This window comes from Filicampus tigris, chromosome 8, assembly GCF_054856515.1.
Source record: "Filicampus tigris isolate MCC_2025a chromosome 8, RoL_Ftig_1.0, whole genome shotgun sequence".
NCBI classification, from domain to species: domain Eukaryota; kingdom Metazoa; phylum Chordata; class Actinopteri; order Syngnathiformes; family Syngnathidae; genus Filicampus; species Filicampus tigris.
This window is the reverse complement of record NC_141224.1, coordinates 26,401,982-26,425,057: the sequence shown is the minus strand read 5'-3', so window position 1 is coordinate 26,425,057 and position 23,076 is coordinate 26,401,982. Positions and strand designations below refer to the sequence as shown.

Sequence of the window (23,076 nt, the reverse complement as noted above, 5' to 3'; positions counted from 1 at the left end):
TGTTTTTTGAGAGACATCCGGTGGTCTTGTCTTTTCATCCATGCTCTTCTGACTTGCCTTTGCTCTCTGCTGGATAGTTCATTGGTAGACTTCAGCTTTCCTTCTTCCTTCCATCTCTTATTTTTTCTCTTTCCTTTATTAAATATTCTTTGGATTACACTGGGTCATTGTGACCCTTCGCCTGTACTCTGTCTCTGCTAGGCTTTTTGGCATGTTGGTGTTTTTCCCTTCAAATCAAGATAAAATACGGAATATGATATTGTTAAAATCAGAAAGATCTATGTATGACATATGTATCTATGTATTATATTATTTAAAACTTACTTTACCCAAAAATAAACATTATATTGTCACTACCAAAACCATTACGTCACTACCGAAACGTTTCGGTAGTGACGTTTTATGGTAGTTGTTGACAATACTCAACAATGCTAGGCACAACGTGGCTACCACAGACAGTTTTGAGCATGTGTACAGAGTTAGAAAACAGTACATTTAACATTAAAATCAAAAGTGCTCATTTTATTGCCCGAACAGAGACGGTCCTTAAAACCACATGCTGATTTTCAGACTTTGGAGGGCACATAACTTAATAATGCTACCAACTAATTACTCGCCATGTGCCCAGTGATGAACATGAAGATAGTGTATCTTTACTGGTGAAATTTGGCTGGCTAAAACCAAGCTCTGCCTGCAGACAAATACTGTTTGCGTTTCGGTAGTGACATGAAAAGTTGGGACAGGTTTTTTCACATAAAAACTTCTCATTTGAAAAAAATCTACAAAATCAATGTAAATCTTTCACCATGCATTTAAAAGCAACCAAAATGTTCTATTAAAGTAAAGTATTTTTCAAATTGGCAAAAATCTACATTTGTTTTTCATGAATTGCAATTTAGGAGTTAGAGATTGGGACAGCCACCTCCCAATCGGAAGTGGCATATAAAAGATGACTTTTTATACATTCAGTTTAATAGTATCTCAATTAATGCTGTAAACACAATCACGTAAACCTCCGCTGAACAAACTTGAACCTAGTATTACAGGCAGAATATAAACAACTAGAACCTATTCATATGAACAGAATATGAAATGTGGGAAATTATAATAAAATCACACATATAATGTCGACCCTTCAGGACAAATGCCTTGTGGTAAAATAGATCATTACAATATATTACTAAATATGCACTCTTCAAAACACTTCATTGTTTTTTAAATTTTGATTTTCATTGTGGGACAGCAATTTCAACCAATTAAGTAGAATAGCTCATATACTTAAAATAATTGACCAGTTATCTGAATTGTTTTCTTGCCAAATGTAGGAATCAGCAACGGCCCCCAAAAAATCCATATCAGTCATGCCCTACTATTGTATGATGGTTATCAATAAGCAGCTCCTCACAAGTACAGAGAGTCAAGATAAACAGCACCCAGTACCCACCAAGCTCATTCAAGTTGTGGAACAACAGTCCAAGCTCCAGCAAGATCAAAACGTTGATGGTTAATATTTCAGCTGTACATGTTCCAGGGCCAAATAAAGAATGTGTCAAACCTTCAGAAGGCCTTTTCTCTCTGCTGTACAGATAAGATCAAGATGCCATTCATCTCAACAACTTAAGATACAGTATATGAATAGATGTAACTCAGAAACTGTGTTTCTTTTAATTGTCTGCCAAATAAGCGAAAGTCCTACTCATGTGACCTGATGTAGCTAGCCATGTAGTCTTATGCGATTTTCCCATCGTGCAGGTGGCCACGAAGTATGATGAGATATTGTGTTGCACTTTCATAAAGTCTTAAAAACACAGAGACATGACTAAGATCCTTTCTGTATTGGGGCAACCTTCAAAAAACAGGTCAGGATTGATAACACATTGATTACAGCCCCTCCCCCACCCTACCACCCCCTCACGTCTATCTGGCACATCAAACATACATTTCCTGTCATTTAAGATAGCGGCAGCTTCATTTTTTGCTTTAGGTGGAATGAGTCATGTTAAATTACTAAAGATTAAAAAAACAATATGCTGTATTATGCTTGACAATACAGCTTTCAAATAAACTAAATGGGGGGGATTTCAAGAGGAGTTTCAAGGAAATTAAATTTGTGTCCAATCGATTAATAGTCCCTTCTGTAACCACTTCTTCTTCTTCCTTCTGGATAATTTCACTGCTTTGAAACATCAGCATCCTGCAGCTAAGGATGAAAAAAAAATGAGCAAAACGAGTCAAGTTAGCACATTTCTATGAAAAAATAAACACTGAAGTGAGAGCTAAATATTACCTCAGTCGTCACCATTCACTTACTCTTGTTTTTGTTAACAAAAATATGGATGATCTCTAGAAGTGTCAAAATGTTTTCGACAAAAGTTAAATACAATTCCATATTTCCATCCATCCATTCATTTTCAACACAGCGTATCCTGTACAGGGTCGCCGCGGGTGCTTGAGCCTATCCTAGCCGACTTCGGGCGAAAAGCGGACTGCGCCAAGAACTGGTCGCCAGCCATTCACAGGTCACATACAGTGTGGAAACGAACAACCATTCACACACACACCCACACCGTCACTGAGTGGGACCCAATCCCACACTGCCGGCACACAAGTCAGGTGAGTGTACCACTGCACCATCAGTGACCATATTTCCATACTAGGTGAATTTGTAGCTGAAATCAGGTGTTTTAAGGCTACATTTTGTACAGGATTACCATATTTTCCGGGTTATAAACCGCACCGTTATATAAACTGCACCCACTCTATTTTTAAAAATTGGGGGAAAAAACCTTATATAAACCACACCTTTATACAAGCCACACCTATCTATGTTGAAAACGTTTATATTTACTGCATTTACAGAACGATTAGGAACTGTAAATGTACATGTATGTACCTGAGCAAATTCTTTCCTAACAGTGCCTTTTAACACTACAGCAAAGTTTCTGATTAAAACAGAACAGACCCAAGAGAAAATAAACAGTACCTATCGTCATTTCACTGCCGGCTGCCGCTCCAGTTTGTCAGCTAATGTCCACCAGACTCCACCATCTATTGATCTACTACATTCTACATGCACCTGTCCTGTTTTATGTTAATAAAGTCAGCCAATCTAACACACGACGTGCTGCCAACTGTATTAAATCAACAATAGCATTTCACATTGAAACAACAGAACATCAGCCAATCGCATTCATGTGCACTTCAGGGACTTTTCGGAAAACATAAAATCAAAGAATTACAGCACCTAATGCTATAACCTAGTGCATTGTGCCCTCGCCTGTTGAACTCTTCCACCTGCAGTCACAAACAGTTAATGGCAAATGTATTGTATTGAATTGTACTGTAATTTCGGTTAGAGTGCCCCGAGCGGTGGAAGAAAAATCCACAGAATAGCCGCACCAGACTATAAGCCGCATGGCTCAAAACCTAAGAAAAAAGTTGCGGCTTATAGTCCGGAAAATACGGTATATACTGAATGAACTCTCAGACAGATGATCAAGTCAATCATTTTACAATGATTACATCACACATTTTGACATTACTAAACAGTCTTACCTCTACAGATTGGCACAGGGAAGTCCCACACAGACACACCAGCTGCATTAGTGACACAGGTGAGCAATGAATGGCCATCTAGGACATAGCCAGAGATACACCTGTAACGGATCTTGGCCCCTACACTGAACTGAGTTCCATTCAGTATGCCTTTAGGTGGAATGCCCGGATTTCCACATGAACTGCTCCAGAGCTCTAGAAAACAAAAACAAAAAAAAATTAAACACACACACACACACACATATATATAAATATATATATATATATATATATATATATATATATATATATATATATATATATATATATGTATATATATATATATATATACCGTATTTTCCAGACTATTACTCACATTTTTTTTCATAGTTTGGCCATGGATGCGACTAATACTCTGGAGCGACTTATGTGTGAAATTATTAACACATTATTACTGTCATGGCTGGTTAGTGCTGACTTGTATTTCTGATGTTTTGTCTCCCTTTGCAGGGCTTTAGCATAATTCACTTTGTCCCCAATATTTCTAACTTGTTTTCTTATTGGCAGATTTAATCACGCCACCTCCAGTTCATAGTTCATGTCTGCTCTCTATCTGTTATGAAATGCGCTGTATAAATAAAATTGTATTGTATTGTATTGTATTGTATTGGGGCTGTTCGATTTTGTCTAATAAGAAAATGCCGATTATTTTCTCTCAAACTCGATTTTACGACTACGATTTCTTTGGAAAATAAAAAATAGTGAAAAATGAAGTATTTTGAATGTCTTTCATTTCAACTTAATTTTTCTTTCTTTGAACTCAAAATGCCAGTCAATTTAACTTAATACACACAGAACAATCCATTGCGATTAACAGCATTTTACTTACACAATAGATTTCATATCTGTTCTGAATTAAACCAATAATGAAAGAATAAAGTGCATATACCATCTGAAACAAAATCATCAACATGAAAGAAGGTATACAGTCAAGTCTGTAAAGCAAACATCTATCCATCCATTATCTATACCGCTTCTCCTCACAAGGGTCGCGGGGCGTGCTGGAGCCTATCTCAGCTGTCTTCGGGCAGTAGGCGGGAGACACCCTGAATTGGTTGCCAGCCAATCGCAGGGCACACAAAGACAAACATACACACTCACAATCACACCTTGGGGCAATTTAGAGAGTCCAATCAACTTACCATGCACGTTTTTGGAATGTGGGAGGAAACCAGAGTACCAGGAGAAAACCCACGCAGGCACGGGGAGAACATGCAAACTCCACACAGGGAGGCCGGAGCCGGGATCGAACCCACAACCTCTGAACTGTGAGGCGGACGTGCTAACCAGTCGACCACCATTCCGCCGTAAACCAAACAGTCTGTCAGTAAGTAATTTTGCCAACCAGCTAGTGACTAGCCTTTCACCTTTCTCCCTGGTCTTACTCAAACTAAACAATCAATGATTAGTGCAAAACTGTCACTCAATAATACAATGCACTGTCAAGCTTAAGTACGGATGGACCAGAGGTCCGTTGTAGAGGAGAAAAAAAAGGAATGACTTTCAGACGTTGAGTTACTTGTTCACGGGTTGTATTGTACATGCGGGGCACACACTACACTACAGATCTATTTTCGCCTGATTTATTATTAACCAAACGCTCACTTGCCTGAGCAAATAGTAGAATCTCCGGTATAGCCATGGATGTGATCATTGTTTCGGACTGCGCGCTCGTGGGAGGAAGCGGAAATGCAGAGGAAACTACATTGGCTTAGATACACCAAAAATAACACAATCGAACGCGGCGATTTGAACGTTTTTAACATCGTTTTATTCCGGAAATTTGGTTACGGTTCAAAATCGCTTAATCAATCAGCCCTATATTGTATTCCAAAGCGCCTGCAGAGGGAGACAAAACATCATGAATACAAGTCAACACTAACAACCCCTGACAATTACCTATTATTTCACATGTTATGTAAGCCACATAAAGAAACATAAGATACATCCTAAAAGCTATTAAAATGCATGAATAACTTAAACGGTTAAAATCTAATGTTTTGTTAAATAAGTAATTAAAATAGTTTGATAAAAAGACAATTTGACTAAGGCCTTGCTAGTTGAGGAAGCTAGCTTATCCAAACAGCTAAACATTCACAAACAAACTCCACTGACTCCAGGTGTGCAGCGAAGTTGCCTGTTTATATTGTGACACTGCACAAGAAACAAAGTCAAATCCACTTAATTCCATGCATGATTCAATCAGCTTGTCCTGTCCATGAGCATTGCGTATTTTCAAGCATATGAATATATAGGACAGAGAGTGCTTGAGCTTCATAATAAGGATGAGTGACGTTTCATGGAAGAAATGGCTGACTGACACAACTCCATACAGTAGTGATACAGGAAGTCCTTAATTTATGAAGTTCCGTTCCTACACTGGCGATGTAACTTGAATTTCCGTGTATGTTGGATTTCACAGTTAAATTCGAGAATTACGTCAAAATACTTTGGATGAAAAAACAAAAAAACACTCAAATAAAAAGCATAAGATGCTGTTCTTAGCTTGATTGCTGAGAGGTGGATGGAGAAGAAGGAGAGGAGAGACACGATCGAGACACTCTACGCATGCTCAACCGCAAGGAACAATGGTATTTGTAGTACAGGAAGTGCTTGTATGCGGAAGTGTGTTGTTTGGCACGCAACCCACCGCAAATACACAAGCCGAGGTGAACAAGCTCAGAGACGTGGCCATGTCAAGGGCATGATGGAATATGAGCAGAGGGTAAATATAAAGAAGGATGCAAAGTGTCAGACATTACATTCAAATTAAATTTTGGAAAGAAAGGCAAAGTCTAGCATTCAAAACAAAGATACAAGTCAATCAGGACAAAAAAAAAGACAAGAAATGGGCTGTTTACTGAAAACGTGGTCATGTATAGAAAATGGGCAAGCAGGAATGTCACAGAAGGATAATTCATATTTAGCTCCCCACTGCACTCAGCTCGGCTTCAGCCCACATAACTCGGTGCATCCATTAGTTCAACTAATTTCATTCGCCATCTGCCATGTAATTCCGGATGCACCTCTAGAGTGGCAGAAAAAGTTCAGGACTTTGGAGGAGAGTGATGTTGATTTGTACAATATGAGATTAACTTAGTTAATTGAAGTACTTAATGCTTTGATAACTAACAGTGGAAGTGTAGAGAGTTGAAATGAGATCTAAGTCTAAAAACAGAGACCCCTATATATTTATTTTTATTAGTTTATTTTCCCTAGTTTAAATTCTATAGTTTCTCACTAATTTCTAAGTTGCTAATCCACAGCCATCCACTAGTAGGTGCAGTGGCACTTGTGGCATAGAGTAGCGGTTGAGCACAGAGAAAGAATACATTTTCATTTCTGCGATGACAGCAACTCAACATGTGTCTCTCTTCTTCTTGCCACAGGTAAGTAGAATACACAAAAAAGTCATAAAAATCATTCTTCAACAGGGTTAAAACAGTACTGAGCACTTTACATTTGTACAAGTGGTGATAAAGATCGTTTTTGGGCAGAAGTGTGTAAACATGAGCATAAGCTTGATGCTAACCATGCTAAAGCTAGCAGCCTTGGTGTGGAGTAGTGAGAGAGAAATGAAGAAACTACTGAACTGTCTGTTCAAATTAATTCACTTACACTTCGAGAATATTTTCTCATGCATGTTTATTTCCTGGTCTGTTTTTGTAGCAGATAGAAGCATAAGGTTTAATGCCACGACTGGTAATATGTTCATGTAGTAATTTTGTACATTGAGCTATGGACGCTTTGTAGAAAGCTTGAGTGGGGGAAAGCATTGGTTAAGGAGTATTGCACTTTTTTTGTGAGACTGTTGTTGGAGAAAGAGTACAGATAAATGTATTTCTTTAATAAATGCAGTTATTTTATACCGATGATAAAACAAAAGGATGTAAAACAATCAGTTGTATTAAAAAATACATTTCCTGTGGGTCAGTAATGGTTAAAAATGTTATTCATTTGTTGATTTTCTCAGACGTGAAATAGACATTTGTTTGCTGGATGTTATTTCATGTGAAAATAGTTTATGAAGAAACTTTACAGATGTTTTGTTTTATTTAATGTAATTTTATTAGAATTAATGTATTTTTAGAACTCAGGTTACAGCTATGCTTTGTAAAACAAGACTGGAATTGAAAATAATTCGATTTGTAGTCTGTTATTGAAACCTGAAGTATGCCCTGAAATGGAAGAATACATTTTTCTTCTGAGATGAGAACAGCATGACTCAACGTGTCTCTCTTATTCTTGCATACCTGTCAACTTGTATGTTTCCTCGTATTTTATACGTTTTTTGATCATTTCAAATTGTGTACGCCGTATAACAATTTTTTGTACGGGAAAAAAAAACAACAAAAAAAACCGTTTTTTGTTAGATCGAGCTCATCTTGCCCATTCCGGCTCTAATCCGGAGCGTCCGTTAGCGATATTGACTGCAAACTTCGGCCGACTTTCACAAGCAATGCTCATCCCCCAGTTGAGCGAAATAACACTGTGTAAGATTATATATAGATACTGTGTAAGATTAAATCCAAAAATGTATGGGCAAATTAAAACTTTTGTAAGATTCAGCACAGCCCGGGGTTGACAGGTATGTTCTTGCCGCAGCATTTCACCACACATTGAGGCGTCAAGAAATATTATCCAGTTGCCCCTCTAGCTACCGAGGCAGACCGGGCAACAGAAGACCAGCAGGAATCACTTGATCCTTCCTGCATAACTTCTGTTAAATGATGCACATTTCCTCTAAATTATAATCTGGTTTATGAAGTGATTCCTACACACAAATTTCATATTAATGAAACCCTAGTTGTTTCATGTGATACAATTAGTGGTTTATCACAGCTATAATGTTCTCACCTTCATAGAATGCTTTAAATCCATGAGCACTAACTGCAAAGTCACTGGTAAGTCTCAGTGAAAAAGTTGAGCCAGAACTGGTAACAGGTGGAGGGATGCTAAATCCTGTTAACCTGTGGACAGAAGAAAGAGATGCCATTACCAAAAGAATGATCAACTCACACAATCGCATTCATGCACACATTCAAAAACTATACTTTGCGAGGCTCAGTACAATATCAGTGTCTATAATCGTATATTTACCAAGCCCACAAAAACAGTGTCCCCATGAAAATCCTTTTTCACATCCACAAAGTGAAACCAAAGTAGGGCATTTCCATTATTAGATGTTACAAATAACCCGTGTTTTTTCTTTAGAAAATATTTTAAAATAAATTAATTGCACCCATCAAGCCAGTAAAACTCAATTGCTAGTAAGGCTTAAAATAAGCGGTTTTGCATCACTGTTTGTGTGTTTGCGCCCCATTAGACCATATTGAATAGCAAAAGTGAGACTAAAACGCTGACCGTCAAAATTAATGATGTGAATTGGGAGCCGTTCCCATGTTCACTTGAAAAAAGACGCACTAAATTGTCAATTACCAATTGTCAATTAGTCACTGACTGCACCAACCAAGTCCGCAGTAAGAGCTCACAGAGGAGAGACATAACGCTACTAAGGAGTAATGACGAAAATGAGAGACAGCAGGAAAAGGAGTTCTATCTGGACACACGGATTAGCTGCTCAAAGCAGAGGCACGTCATGATTTTCTCATTGCCAATCTTAAAGAGGAAGTAAACGCAAACCTTTTTTTTTCCAAGAATGATTTATGTTCTATGCAAGCCCACTAGTTGAAACAGGGCATTCTGATAAATATTGTGTTTGTGGAATAAGTGTTAATCCACTCGTTTTAGCCATCTCTGGGGGCGGCCATTTTGTCTTCTGTCGACCGAAAATAACATCACAACTGCTCACAACGACCAATCATGGCTCACATTCAGAAAACAGGTCAGCTGTGATTGGTCGTTGTGAGCAGTTGTGATGTAATTTTCGGTTGACAGAAGACAAAATGGCCACCCCCAAAGAAGGCTAAAAACGAGTGCTTTTTGCTGCTTAATTTATATTCCACAAACGCAAAATTAATCAGAATTCCATGTTTCAACTAGTGGGCCTGCTGTCAACATATTCTTTAAAATAATATGTTTCGGTTGACCTCTTTACACGAATATGTTCAATACAGGCCCACTAATCGAAACACGGCATTCTGATTAATATTGCGTTCATGGAATATGAGTTAACCAGAAAAATCCACCCGTGTTTAGCCATTTCAGGAGGCAGCCATATTGTGACTTCTGGCCACTGAAAATGACATCATAGTTGCTCAGGTAACAAGCAATCATGACTCAGCTTCGGAAAACAGATGATACGTGATTGGTCGTTTCCTGAGCCCTGGGCAACTGTGATGTCACAATATGGCAGCCCCCTAAAATGGACATAAACGGGTGGATTTTGCTGCTAAACTCATATTCCACAAACGCAGTATTAATCAGAATGCCATGTTTAGACGAGTGAAGATAGAACATCCATCTATCCACCCATTGTCTACCGATTATCCAAGGTTGGGACGCGGAGGCAACAGCTTCAGCAGGGAAGCCCAGACTTCCCTCTCCCCAGCAACGTCTTCCAGTTCTTCCGGAGGGATCCCAAGGCGTTCCCAGGCAAACCGGGAGACATAGTTTCTCCAGCGTGTCCTGGGGGCCTCCTGCCGGTGGGACAAGCCCGGAACACCTCACCACAGGTGTCCAGGAGGCATCCTAATCAGATGCCAGAGCCACCTCAGCTGGCTCTTCTCAACGTGGAGGAGCAGCGGCTCGACTTTGAGTCCCTCCCAGATGGCCGAACTTCTCACCCTATCTCTAAGGGAGAGCCCGGACACCCTGCGGAGAAAAACGATTTCGGCCGCTTGTATTCCAGATCTTGTTCTTTCGGTCATGACCCACAGCTCATGACCATAGGTGAGAGTAGGAACGTAGACCGACCGGTAAATCTTCACCACAACAGATCGATACAGAGTCTGCATCACAGCAGATGCTGTACCCATCCGCTTGTCAATCTCCCGTTCCTTCCTACACTCATTCGCGAACAAGACCCCAAGATACTTGAACTCCTCCACTTGGCGCAGACTATCATCCCCGACCCGGAGAGGGCACACAACCTTTTTCCAAATGAGGACCATGGTCTCAGATTTGGAGGTGCTGATTTTCATTCGAACCACTTTACACTCAGCTGTGAACCTCTCCAGTGAGAGTTGGAGATCGCGGCTTAAAGAAGCCAACAGTACCACATAATCCGCAAAAAGCAGAGATACAATACTGAGGCCACCAATCCAGGCTCCCTCGTCACCTCAGCTGTCCCTAGAAATTCTGTCCATAAAAGTTATGAACAGAATCGGTGACAAAAGCCAGCCTTGGCGTAGTCCAACCTTCACTGGAAACGAATCAGACTTACTGCCGGCAATGCGGACCAAACTCTGACATCGGTGGTACAGGGACCGAACAGCCCTTACCAGGGGGCTCGGTACCCCTTACTCCCGAAGCACCCACCACAGAACTCCCCGAGGGACACGGTCGAACGCCTTTTCCAGGTCCGCAAAGCACATCTAGACTGGTTGGGCGAACTCCCATGCACCCTCGAGGACCCTGCTGAGAGTGAAGAGCTGCTCTACTGTTCCACGGCCGCGACGAAAACCACATTGCTCCTCCTGAATCCGAGATTTGACCTCCCGACGGACCCTTCTCTCCAGCATCCCTGAATAGACCTTACCAGGGAGGCTGAGGAGTGTGATTCCTCTGTAATTCGTAACACAACCTCCAGTCCCCCATCTTAAAAAGGGGGACCACCATTACGGTCTGCCAATCCAGAGGCACTGTCCCCGATGTCCACGCGATGTTGTAGAGGCGTGTCACACATAGAACATATCATAGCAAATAATTTTGGGGGGTTGACTTCCTCTTTAACAATACAAAAGTTGTCTGGATGCAGTTTTTTTTTTGGGGGGGGGGGAGTGTTGTGTGTTGTTTTAAAGGTTTTGTGTACTCAAACATTTTGTAGCTCTATGTAAAGTAAATAAAGCAATATTTTTAACCCTTTCATGCGCAATGGGCACAACAGTGGACAGCTATTTAACAAGTTGCTTTCGCCTATATTATCCATCCATTATCGATACCGCTTCTCCTCACAAGGGTCACGGGGCATGCTGGAGCCTATCCCAGCTGTCTTCGGGCAGTAGGCGGGGGACACCCTGAATTGGTTGCCAGCCAATCGCAGGGCGCACAAGGACAAACAACCACACTCACAATCACACCTAGGGGCAATTTAGAGTGTCCAATCAACCTACCAAGCATGTTTTTGGAATGTGGGAGGAAACCGGAGTACCCGGAGAAAACCCACGGGGAGAACATGCAAACTCCACACAGGGAGGCCGGAGCCGGGATCGAACCCACAACCTCTGAACTGTGAGGCGGACATGCTAACCAGTCGACCACCGTGCCGCCCTCACCTATATTAATTAATCTAAATTCAAACAAATATTTTAACCCTTTCATGCATTAATTATGATTTGATGTAATTATTTGAAATATAAATATATTTTTTAGATGACTAAATATAGGCGAAAGCAACTTTTAAATAGCTGTCCACTGTGCATGAAAGGGTTAAAATACATTTGAATAAATTCTATTTTCTAAAATTACATTACAGAATTACAGCACAATTTAGCTTTGCTTCTAGACAAAAAATAAAGTTTGGTAAACACAATGTGAATTTAAGAAATAAAAACAGTTGATTCTATATTACAATGCAACACATCTTTTTTTTTTTTCTATAGCGCTTAAAACAATTGTTTATTCATTATGTTGTCATATTATTTTTGCTTTAGTACCTTAGGGTTAACCTGCAAAAATGCTCCACAAGGTTAAAAAGTTGCTCATAAAATGAAGTTGTTGATTCGCAAAACTGCTCTGCAATGTAAAATAATCATAATTTGAGCCTTGTGTAATGTTATCAAAAATCTGCTGTACACACATTATCAATCACTTCAAATAGTGACTACCTTGCACCACTAGTCCGTGTCTGTTATATGTCTAATTAAACAACACAGCATCCTTTAATATGCATGTAATTTGTCCACCTGCAGTATAATGGCCATTAGACAATTCAAACGCATGCAAGAACCCTTTATTGCTGGATGGTGTGTGAAAACAGGTCAGTGTAGTGTAACAGACTGCTTCATTACCGCGTTTCAAATTAGGTGCAGGTCCAAACAAATCCATTTAGTTTCACGACGTCATAAACAAGATTTGTTGCTGAACATTTCTCTGCACCAGTTGCTGATGTTGACTGGTCTAAGTTAGCCGGTGTAGCATGAACAGAACTTGAGCATGAAACAAAATGCCTCCTTCACTTTTGCCATCAAGATTTGTTGTGTGGTTTCTCTTGCTAATTTGGGGACCATTTGTGTTACCAAACCTCTGCTTCAAAGTCAACCAGACAAATAATAGCTGCAGTGTGTGTTCGTGTGTGTGTGTAAACTGTAGATTATTTACAGCTTCAATAGTGTTTCCAATTACAGCATTGCTCGCCGGGTTGATCCAAGCAATAAATAATTACAGTTTTTCCCAAGTACTGTCCAGAATGGAGAGTCCAAAGTACTGCAAAGCATGCAGACAAACACCATACTACACTATACTAAACAGTAAAGTTGAAATGTTCTGTCACACATTAAAAGTTTAATGCTATTGTGACAAAACTAAATATTTAGTGCATCACAAAAAGTTTAAAGCATGCGGGACAAAATCAAGCAACCACTGAATCAGTGTCACTGTTTAATGGCCCAGTTCCAATCCAATAATCCAGAAAAAACAGTTTGTAAATATGAACACTGTTCTCCAATCCGATGGGAGAGGGACAACTCAAAAAGGATCTCACACTTGACTAATAAATAAATAAATCAATAACTGGAGGGTGGACAGAACAATCATTGACATCAGTGTGCCTGTTCGATTATCACCTACCAGGATGAGTGTAAAGCATTAAAACATCAGACTTAAAGCACTGACCTGCAATGTAATAACAATGGCAAATTATTTTGTTTGAATTATTTAGTACATGAATCAAAACGTTATGCAAACGGGCTGTACTGTGTTGCAGAAATGATTACCATGACAACACCAACATTAACGATTATGTGCTGCTGGCAACATGCAAAGTAGGGAGACGAGGTCTGCGAGAGAAACAGATGCCATGTTAGAGCACACTATGAAGTCTTGTGATGATTGTTGCGCTAGCTTTTGCCCTTAAGTCTTTTCTTTACACCTTTAAACCTTAAAGAAGAACAAGGTACACCATATACAAAATAAAAATCTGTCCTGACAATCAGGACCTCAAAGCTAAAACCCAGGTCTGAGCGAACTGAATCCCTTCTTTAGATTGGAGCGCTGTCATCATGGCATCAAACATTTAGGCAATACATATGTCATTGGGTTAATGTATGTATGTATGTTATCTATGTTATCTATTTCAAGAGTGTAGCGCATGTTTGGAACTAGTATTTTTGCAGAAGCAGTCAGAAACAGTCTGTGTGCGCCGTTGTGGGTGTGTACACAGCCGAAGAGCTCCTGAGCCAATCTAAGTGGCTTTTCTTATTCTCTTTAAAATTGATGTGCAAGAGCTGTACCGCTGTCAGGAGCATGATTTTTTAAAATATAATAAATGTGTAAATGAGGCGGCACGGTGGTCGACTGGTTAGCACATCTGCCTCACAGTTCATAGGTCATGGGTTCAATCCCGGCCCCGGCCTCCCTGTGTGGAGTTTGCATGTTCTCCCCGTGCCTCCGTGGGTTTTCTCCGAGTACTCCGGTTTCCTCCCACATTAAAAAAAAACATGCATGGTAAGTTGATTGGACACTCTAAATGTGAACAGCATGATGAGGATGACTGTTTAACTCATTCATTACCAGACTTTTTCAGTCACTCTGTGAAATATACATATATAATACAGTATGTCATTGGGATGGTGTTAAACACCAGCTCTAATTGAACCGGGACATTTATTGGTAGATTAAAGCAGTGTTTTTCAAACTGTGACCTATTGTCAGGTGTGCCGTGGGAAATTATCTAATTTGTGTGCCTGTGCGGTCTAGCGCCTGGCTGCTTAATCATGTCTTTACTACATTGTAGTACTCCTCCATACCAGCAGGTGGCAGCAGGTAGCCAATTGTCTGTTTAGAGAAAAGCAAATTAGTGACGCATGTTTATCCAAACAGGCCCATGTTTCACACTGAGTAACTATCAATATGAAACATTATAAAATATTTTTGGTGTGTTTATTTAATTCAAGACGTTATAATATAACATAATTCTTCAATGTTAAAAAATGCTTATATACATAATATAACACTTATCTTGTTAAAATAAGCTTTTTTTTTTCAGCTGCAGGTGTGCCGCGAGATTTTTTCAATGAAATAAATGTGCCTTGACTCAAAAAGGTTTGAAAAACACTTGATTAAAGATTCAAACACGTGTTGTGAATTTTGCCATTAAGATCCTCGTTAGAGAACAGCAACTTGTACAAAAAGTACTGAAACATTTAACATGTGGACATGTGCATTCAAAAGCTTAGAGAAGGCCACATTAACCCATTAAAGCCTGAAGCCCCTCGTGAGACACCTCTCTAAAACCTACGGTCCTCTTTGGAGTCACCCTTCAAAACCTGACATTTTCGCCACCTACAAAATAATATCCCAGCCCCTGTAGCAGATAGAAACATAATTCCAAAATAATTTGAGAGTTGTAGGTGGCTATCACACAGGCATGGGTTTATTGATCTTTACTGTTTGAATCGAAGATGCAAGTGAAGCACTATTTTTAATTTTAAAAATCGAGTGGTAATTAACATCCTGTATTCTCTTACAAAGACGTTAAAATTGTCATTGTCTACGAACATATATATTAACCATGCATCACGTTTGGATGGTTTCACGGCTTTAAAGTCCGCGAGCGTTTCGTCTATATCACTGCTGTGACTGAAAGCATAACTACCGCGATCGACAGCGTCCGCCATTATTGCTCCTCGAAAAAATTCCGGATATGCTCTGACAACTCACGACACCGTCACATGTATATTCTGATGTATTTCATTGGTTAAGAGACCGAGAATTGGATTTAAAAAAGAAAATCACACACACGCTCTCCGGCTTAAAAGGGAGAAACGCGCAACAGCGCTCCCGGCTTTGGTGGTAGAAATGTGGTTATGCACTCCCATCCTTCATGGGTTAAGCTCCATGTAAAGGTTTGAATGCATTTTAGGTAGGCTCTTCCTAAAATTGAAATAAAATTTTTTCCCAATACACCTAACTTTTTGTGAGTAGTATAAGTAGTAAAATCCACCCATTTTCATCCATGTGGGCAATATGGGATCGGTTCCCAAATCAGTGACTGTGCCTGTGTGAGCCCTGTGACTAGCTGACAACCAGTTCAGGGTGTAGTCCGCTTTTCGCCAAAAGTCAGCTGGGATAGGCTCCAGCACCTCTCAGCGACTCTGTACAGGATGAGCGGTGTGAAAGATGACTCATCTCATACTGGATGCCCACCTTGGTTGTACAATTCACGGCGGTTATAAGGCTATTTGGCGAGCTGGTGGCCCGGACTCTTAGCTTAGTGGGTTAGTTCTTTGTGCTTCCAAGTAGGTATGATTCTCAAGTTTGGTGGTGGGGGATTTTTTTATTTTTTTGTTTCCGTAATGTCAGGGTTTGCACTAGCCTCGCCCTGACTGTAATGCAAATGAGCAATGCTGCGACAACTCGGCGTGAAAAGTCTGTTTCCGTCCCACAACAGCGCAATCGCCTCATTATGCCCAATTCTACAAGCACAAAGTCTTGCAAAATACTAAAAGAAAGAAAACTCCACCCATGTGCACAATTAGGCTGAGCTTTGCGATCGACCAAAATAAGGCCCCATGTGTTATCTGAAAGATGTATAACATAAAGAATGATCATTTCAACACTGACATTCACAGACAGGAGTTGCTTTGGCAACGGAAGAATCAGGCAAATTGATGGAAAAACTAATTAACAAATGCACAACCTGAGGCATGCAACCTCCAGCGAGATGAACATTTGAATATAGGACCCATATCTGCCAGCATGGAGTGGGGACCTTCTGCCACCTCCTGATTTGATTATGGTTCAGAAGGATAGAATTTGATTGTTATTTTGATGCTTCTTAAATTGATGCATATTTTTTTCCTGTGTGACCTCACAAAACAGTATTTGCAAAAAAAACACACAAAAAATATATATATACATATATATATATATATATATATATATATATATATATATATATGTATATATATATATATATATATATATATATATATATATATATATATATATATTTGAATGACTTAAATGGACAATACATCAATTTACTTCCATTATATTTATTTAAAAAAATGGAATGCATGTATAAATTTGAATCTACTATTTGCAAACAAATGTTTCTCAGCAGTGAAAACAGCAACAGTATTGTCACTTACAATACCATCAATATTGCCACATTACACATTTCTATCTCGTACAAAAAATATTATAATGGATGCTATATGTGGGCGGCACGGTGGTCGACTGGTTAGCACGTCCGCCTCACAGTTCAGAGGTCGTGGGTTCGATCCCGGCTCCGGCCTCCCTGTGTGGAGTTTGCATGTTCTCCCCGTGCCTGCGTGGGTTTTCTCCGGGCACTCCGGTTTCCTCCCACATTCCAAAAACATGCATGGTAAGTTGATTGGATACTCTAAATTGCCCCTAGGTGTGATTGTGAGTGCGGATGTTTGTCTCTGTGTGCCCTGCGATTGGCTGGCAACCAGTTCAGGGTGTCCCCCGCCTACTGCCCAAAGACAGCTGGGATAGGCTCCAGCACGCCCCGCGACCCTTGTGAGGAGAAGCGGTACAGATAATGGATGGATGGATGGATGCTATATGGCCACGTGGACCCAATAATTCATTCGCTGTAGTTTTCAATTGGAAAGTATGTGTCAGTATGAGTCGAAGCTAAAGTTTAATTTCCACAAATAAAGTTACTACATCATCATATTACAACTGATGGAAATGCCAACATTGTGCCTTTGATTTACTTTGCCAAAAAAAAAGTGTCCAAAAAAAAAATCATATGTGCTGGCTGTTGTGATTACTTTTTGATGTTGGTCCAACATTTGCAAAAAAAAAACATTTACAGTGGGTACAGAAAGTATTCAGACCACTTGAAATGTTTCACTTTCTGTGAATTGCAAACATTTGCAAAAATCAAAACAGTTAATTTTATTTCTCAATACTGTACACTCAGCACCACATCTTGACAGAAAAAAAACTGAAATGTAGACATTTTTGCAAATTTATGAAAAATTGAAATATCATATGATCATAAGCATTCAGACCCTTTGCAGCGACCTTCATATTTAACTCACATGCTGGCCATTTCTTCTGATCCTCCTTGAGATGGTTCCGCTCTTTTATTCGAATCCAGCTGTGTTTAATTAAACTGATTGGACTTGATTCGGAAAGGTCTACATCAGACTTTACAGCTCACAGTGCATGTCACAGAAAATGAGAATCATGAGGTCGAAGGAACTGCCCAAGGTGGTCAGAGACAGAATTGTAGCAATGCACAGATCTAGCCAAGGTTACAAAATAATTTCTGCAGCACTCACAGTTCTTAAGAGCACAGTGGCTTCCATAATCCCTAAATAGAAGACGCTTGGGAAGACCACACCTCTTCCTCAATCTGGCCATCCAACCAAACTGAGCAATCGTGGGAGAAGAGCCTTGGTGAGAGAGGTAAAGAAGAACCCAAAGATCACTGTGGCTGAGCTCCAGAGATGCATTAGGAAGATGGGAGAAAGTTCCACAAAGTCAACTATCACTGCAGCCCTCCAACAGTTGGGGCTTTATGGCAGAGTGGCCTGACAGAAGCCTCTTCTCAGTGCAGGACACATGAAAGCCCACATAGAGTTTTCCAAAAAACACATGAAAGACTCCCAGACTATGAGAAATAAGATTCTCTGGTCTGATTAGACCAAGATTGAAATGTCTGGTGTTAATTCTAAACTGTATGTGTGGAGAAAAACAGGCACTGCGCATCACCTGCCCAATACAATCACTATAGTGAAACATGGTGGTGGGAGCATCATGTTGTGGGGGTCTTTTTCAGCTTTAGGGACAGGACGACTGGTTGCAATTGAAGGAAAGATGAATGCGGCCAACTACACAGATATCCTGGAGGAAAACCTCTTTCAGAGTGCTAAGGATTTCAGACTGGGCCAAAGGTTCACCTTTCAACAAGACAATGAAACGAAGCACACAGCTAAAATAACAACAGAGAGGCTTCAAAACAACTGTGTGACCTTTCTTGACTGGCCCTTCCAGAGCCCTGACCTAAGCCTAACTGAGCATCCCTGGAAAGACCTGTAAAAATTACCTGACAGAACTGGAGAGGATCTGCAAGGAAGAATGGCAGGGGATCTGCAAATCCAGGTGTGGAAAAACTTGTTGCATCATTCCCAAGAAGAGTCATGGCTTTACGAGCTCAAAAGGGCACTTCTACTCAATGCCGAGCACAGGATATTTCAGTTGTTCATTCATTCATTCATTCATTATCCATACCGCTTATCCTCACAAGGGTCGCGGGCGTGCTGGAGCCTATCCCAGCTGTCTTCGGGCAGTGGGCGGGGGACACCCTGAATTGGTTGCCAGCCAATCGCAGGGCACACAGAGACAAACATCCGCACTCACAATCACACATAGGGGCAATTTAGAGAGTCCAATCAACTTACCATGCATGTTTTTGGAATGTGGGAGGAAACCGGAGTACCCGGAGGAAACCCACGCAGGCACGGGGAGAACATGCAAACTCCACACAGGGAGGCCGGAGCCGGGATCGAACCCACGACCTCTGAACTGTGAGGCGGACGTGCTAACCAGTCGACCACTGTGCCGCTATTTCAGTTGTTGTTTTTTAATAAATATGCAAACATTTCTGCATTTCTGTTTTTTTTTTCTGTCAAGATGGGGTGCTGAGTGTATATTCATGAGAAAGTAGAGAAAGCAATTTCTGCAGAATTTGCGTGTGAAGGCGAAGAAGCTGAAAAAAACTGCGGAATGCGTTGATGATACTGAATGATATGGAATGAAATTGAATGACTTCAAATGATATAGAAAATTGATGAAGGGAAGCAAGAAAAGAGGAAACAATGAGAGAAGGAACTCGGGGAAAAAAGTGAAACAAGGAAGGAGGGAAACAGGAAGGAAGAAAATAAGGGAACCAGGTAGAAAGGAAAAGGGCAAACAAGGAAAAAAATGAAGGAAGGAAGAAAACTAGGAAGCAAGAAAGGGGGCTAAGAAACAAGGAAGGAATGACACTAGGAAGCAAGGAAAGAAGGAAACAATTCATCAAGGAAGGAAAGAGGAATCAAACTGAATGACTTCGAATATGTTCACTGAATGAAGTGCATAATTAGAATTTAGAATGGGAACCGTGTAAAACATATTAAAAGAAAGTCCCATTGAAAACGAATGAAGGTTTTTGGTTTGGGGTCACCTCCGTGTCACTTCCGGGTCACTTCCTGTGACTTCTGGGCCACTTCCAGGTCATTTGGGGGTCACCTCCAGGTCATTTTGGAGTCCCTTCCGGGTCACTTCCGGGTCACTTCGGGTCATTTGGGGTCTCTTTGGAGCAGTGTTGTTTTCGTCAACGATGACGAAAATATTTTGTTAATGCCCCTTTTTTTCATGACGATAACCAGACGATGACAAGCTAAACGTGGCTCTTTGATGATGAAAACATGATGTGACGTACATGAATTTTCGGTGACGAGATGAGACAGGACGAAATTGTTAGCGTGTGTTCCGTCAGATGTTCAAAATTTATGACATGGGGAATCGCTTTGCCGTCCTGGCGAACGATTCCCCTGCTCCCATCGCTGCACTCCGGCAGGAGACATCTGCTGCTGTTTTCGACGCTGGGGCTGTGGTCCTAAGGGCTCCCTCGGATTCCCCGCCGCCCACGGCGACAATCTCGACTGGGAACCCCGGAGTGGGCGCGTCCGCCTGCGGCCCGGCCACCCACTCGCGCGTCAGGCTACTCAAAGACGCAGTTTCGTGGTACACGAGTGGCTGACACCAACGCCATCCTCGCCGCCGCTCGGCCTCGACGACGCTATCCTGGACAACAGGGTCGGCTCCCTCCGGCTGTGAGTCCCCTGGCGTTCCCTCTTCATCTCACCCACCAACCACCATTATAGTCGGGGACAGCATTATTAGACACACTCACTATCTCGGCACAATCACGGAGCAAAAGTTATGGACATAGTGAACATTCTACCCAGTTTACTCGACTCTCTTCCACCATCCATAACCCGGCTCATTGTTCACGTGGGGACGAATAAGACAGCACGCCGACAGTCGGAGCAGACGAAGACAGATTTTAATACCCTCTTTGCCTTGCTAAAAACTTGCGGACTGTCGGTCTGGGTAAGCGGCATTTTGCCGGCGTTGTCTCGTGGGGTCAAGGGCTTCAGCTGCCTTTTAAGCCTGAAAACGTGGGTCCTACGCACTTGTGGCCACCTTGACTTTGCTTTTATTGAAAATGTTAACCTATTCTGGAATCGTCTGCCTTTTTACCAGCCGGACGGTGTCCATCCGAACTCTATTGGAAGCAGGATTTTAGCTGCTAACATCCACCATGCCGTTATCAATTCCACTCCCAGCTGACTCCTGTTTAACAATCACTCAGCGGGTGTTCCCATCTCTTCTTCTGCTCATAAGCATTGCAATGACACTTACATTACACCCACCTACAGGCCAACACCAGCTGCTCACAGTACCACCACCCTCACTAGCTCTCTCTGCAGGCCCCCATTATCACTACCACCACTGGACAGCTCTTCCATTAAAACCATCACTGGCAGACGCTTCCCTCGCACACAGAAACAACGTGGTTTTAACAGTGGCAATTTGGTATATACTAACACTTCTCATCCGTGCCACCATGAGCGCACGTCCAGCACAAAAATTTACCTGGCTGTGCTGAACGTGCACTCCCTTTTAAACAAAACTTTTATTACAAATGACCTGATCTTAGACAATAATTTACATGGTATTATTTTATCTGAGACATGGCTTGGGACAGATGCTCCAGTTGTTCTCACCGAAGCTTGTCCACCGAATTTTAACTTTGTATTTTCTACCAGGGATGGAAAAAGAGGGGGTGGGACTGCATCAATTTTTATTAATACTCTTATCTCAAAGGAGGTCATTTTTAAAAGCTATTTATCACTCGAATATCACGCTTTTGTTTTTAGCAGTCCCCCTATTCTCTGCATTACCGTTTATTGACCTCCCCATCATTCCACTTCTTTTATTACAGAATTTTCAGATTTCTTATCCATTTTATATTCCAGTTATAACAGGATTTTAATAACCGTCGATTTTAATGTACATCTGACATGACATCTCAGACCCACTATCCAGAGATTTTTTTAAACTGCTTGGATTTTAAACTGCTTGGATTTTAAACAGCGCGTCTTGCAGCCAACTCACAAAAGGGGACACACTCTAGATTTGGTCATAACTTATGGCTTGTCTGCTGGTGTGTCTTCTATTGTTGACTTGGCTGTGTCAGACCACTACTGTGTCTATTTTAACATCGCCAGTTTTGACCATCTGGCAGCCCCGGTGAAAACAGTGAAGAAACGCTACCTATCTTCTGAGGTGGCTGCAAATTGTATCGAGATTTTAAAAACATTTGACATTTTACCTGCACTCTGTGATTTTATTGCTGATAATTTTAACCTAAACCTAAAATCATCATTACATTCAGTAGCTCCACTTTTAATTAAAACAACAAAAACAAAGACTGTACCTCCGTGGAGAAACAATGCTATCAAAACATCAAAGAGAAAATGCAGGAGTGCAGAGAGGAGGTGGAGAAAAAGCAAACTTACAGTACACTATGAAATTTTATGCGAACAACTGAAATCCTACAATAAAATAGTCAAACTGGCAAGATCTTCCTATTTCTCAAACCTCATTACAGTCAATAAAAACGACCACAGAGTTCTCTTCTCCACCTTTGAACTTTTAACTAGTTCTGATTTTAATAAGTCCCCACAGAGACCAACAGACGCTCTCTGTGAGGACTTTGCAGACCACTTCAGAAGTAAAATCGATGACATAAGGCCCAGTCTTTTAGCCCGTCAAAATGCAAGTTTTAATAAACCTGGACAATCATATTTACATGAGGAAACACTGGAAAGTTTTGCCCTGGTTGATGCAAGGACACTTGGTCGAGTTTTCTCCCAGGTAAATCCTACAACCTGCCTTCTTGATCCAATTCCCACATATCTTTGAAAGACATTTTATGGAGTTTTTGAGGAACATATTTTAAATATAGTCAATTTCTCTCTTCAGACGGGTGTCTTCCCCACTGCCTTTAAAACGGCTGTGGTGAGGCCCCTTCTGAAGAAGAGCAATTTGGACCCCAGTGTTTTTAACATTTACAGACCTGTATCCAACTTACCATTTTTGAGTAAGATT

The 23,076-nt window shown here is 40.9% G+C and overlaps 1 protein-coding gene across 11 annotated transcripts in view; it reads right to left on the bottom strand.

Moving 5' to 3' along the window:
• Positions 1-23,076, bottom strand: part of LOC147144176 (CUB and sushi domain-containing protein 3-like) — a 708,031-nt gene that overhangs the window by 564,843 nt on the left and 120,112 nt on the right. For all 11 annotated transcript variants that reach the window (XR_015087713.1, XR_015087712.1, XR_015087709.1 and 8 more), the window contains exons 3-4: positions 8,452-8,564; positions 3,556-3,750 (exon numbers count right to left, since the gene is read on the bottom strand). Coding sequence is in view for 6 of the 11 variants with exons in the window: in XM_086037008.1 (XP_085893134.1) it covers positions 3,556-3,750; positions 8,452-8,564 (308 nt within the window). In the remaining 5 variants the exon portion in view is untranslated. The remainder of the gene's footprint in view (positions 1-3,555; positions 3,751-8,451; positions 8,565-23,076) is intronic.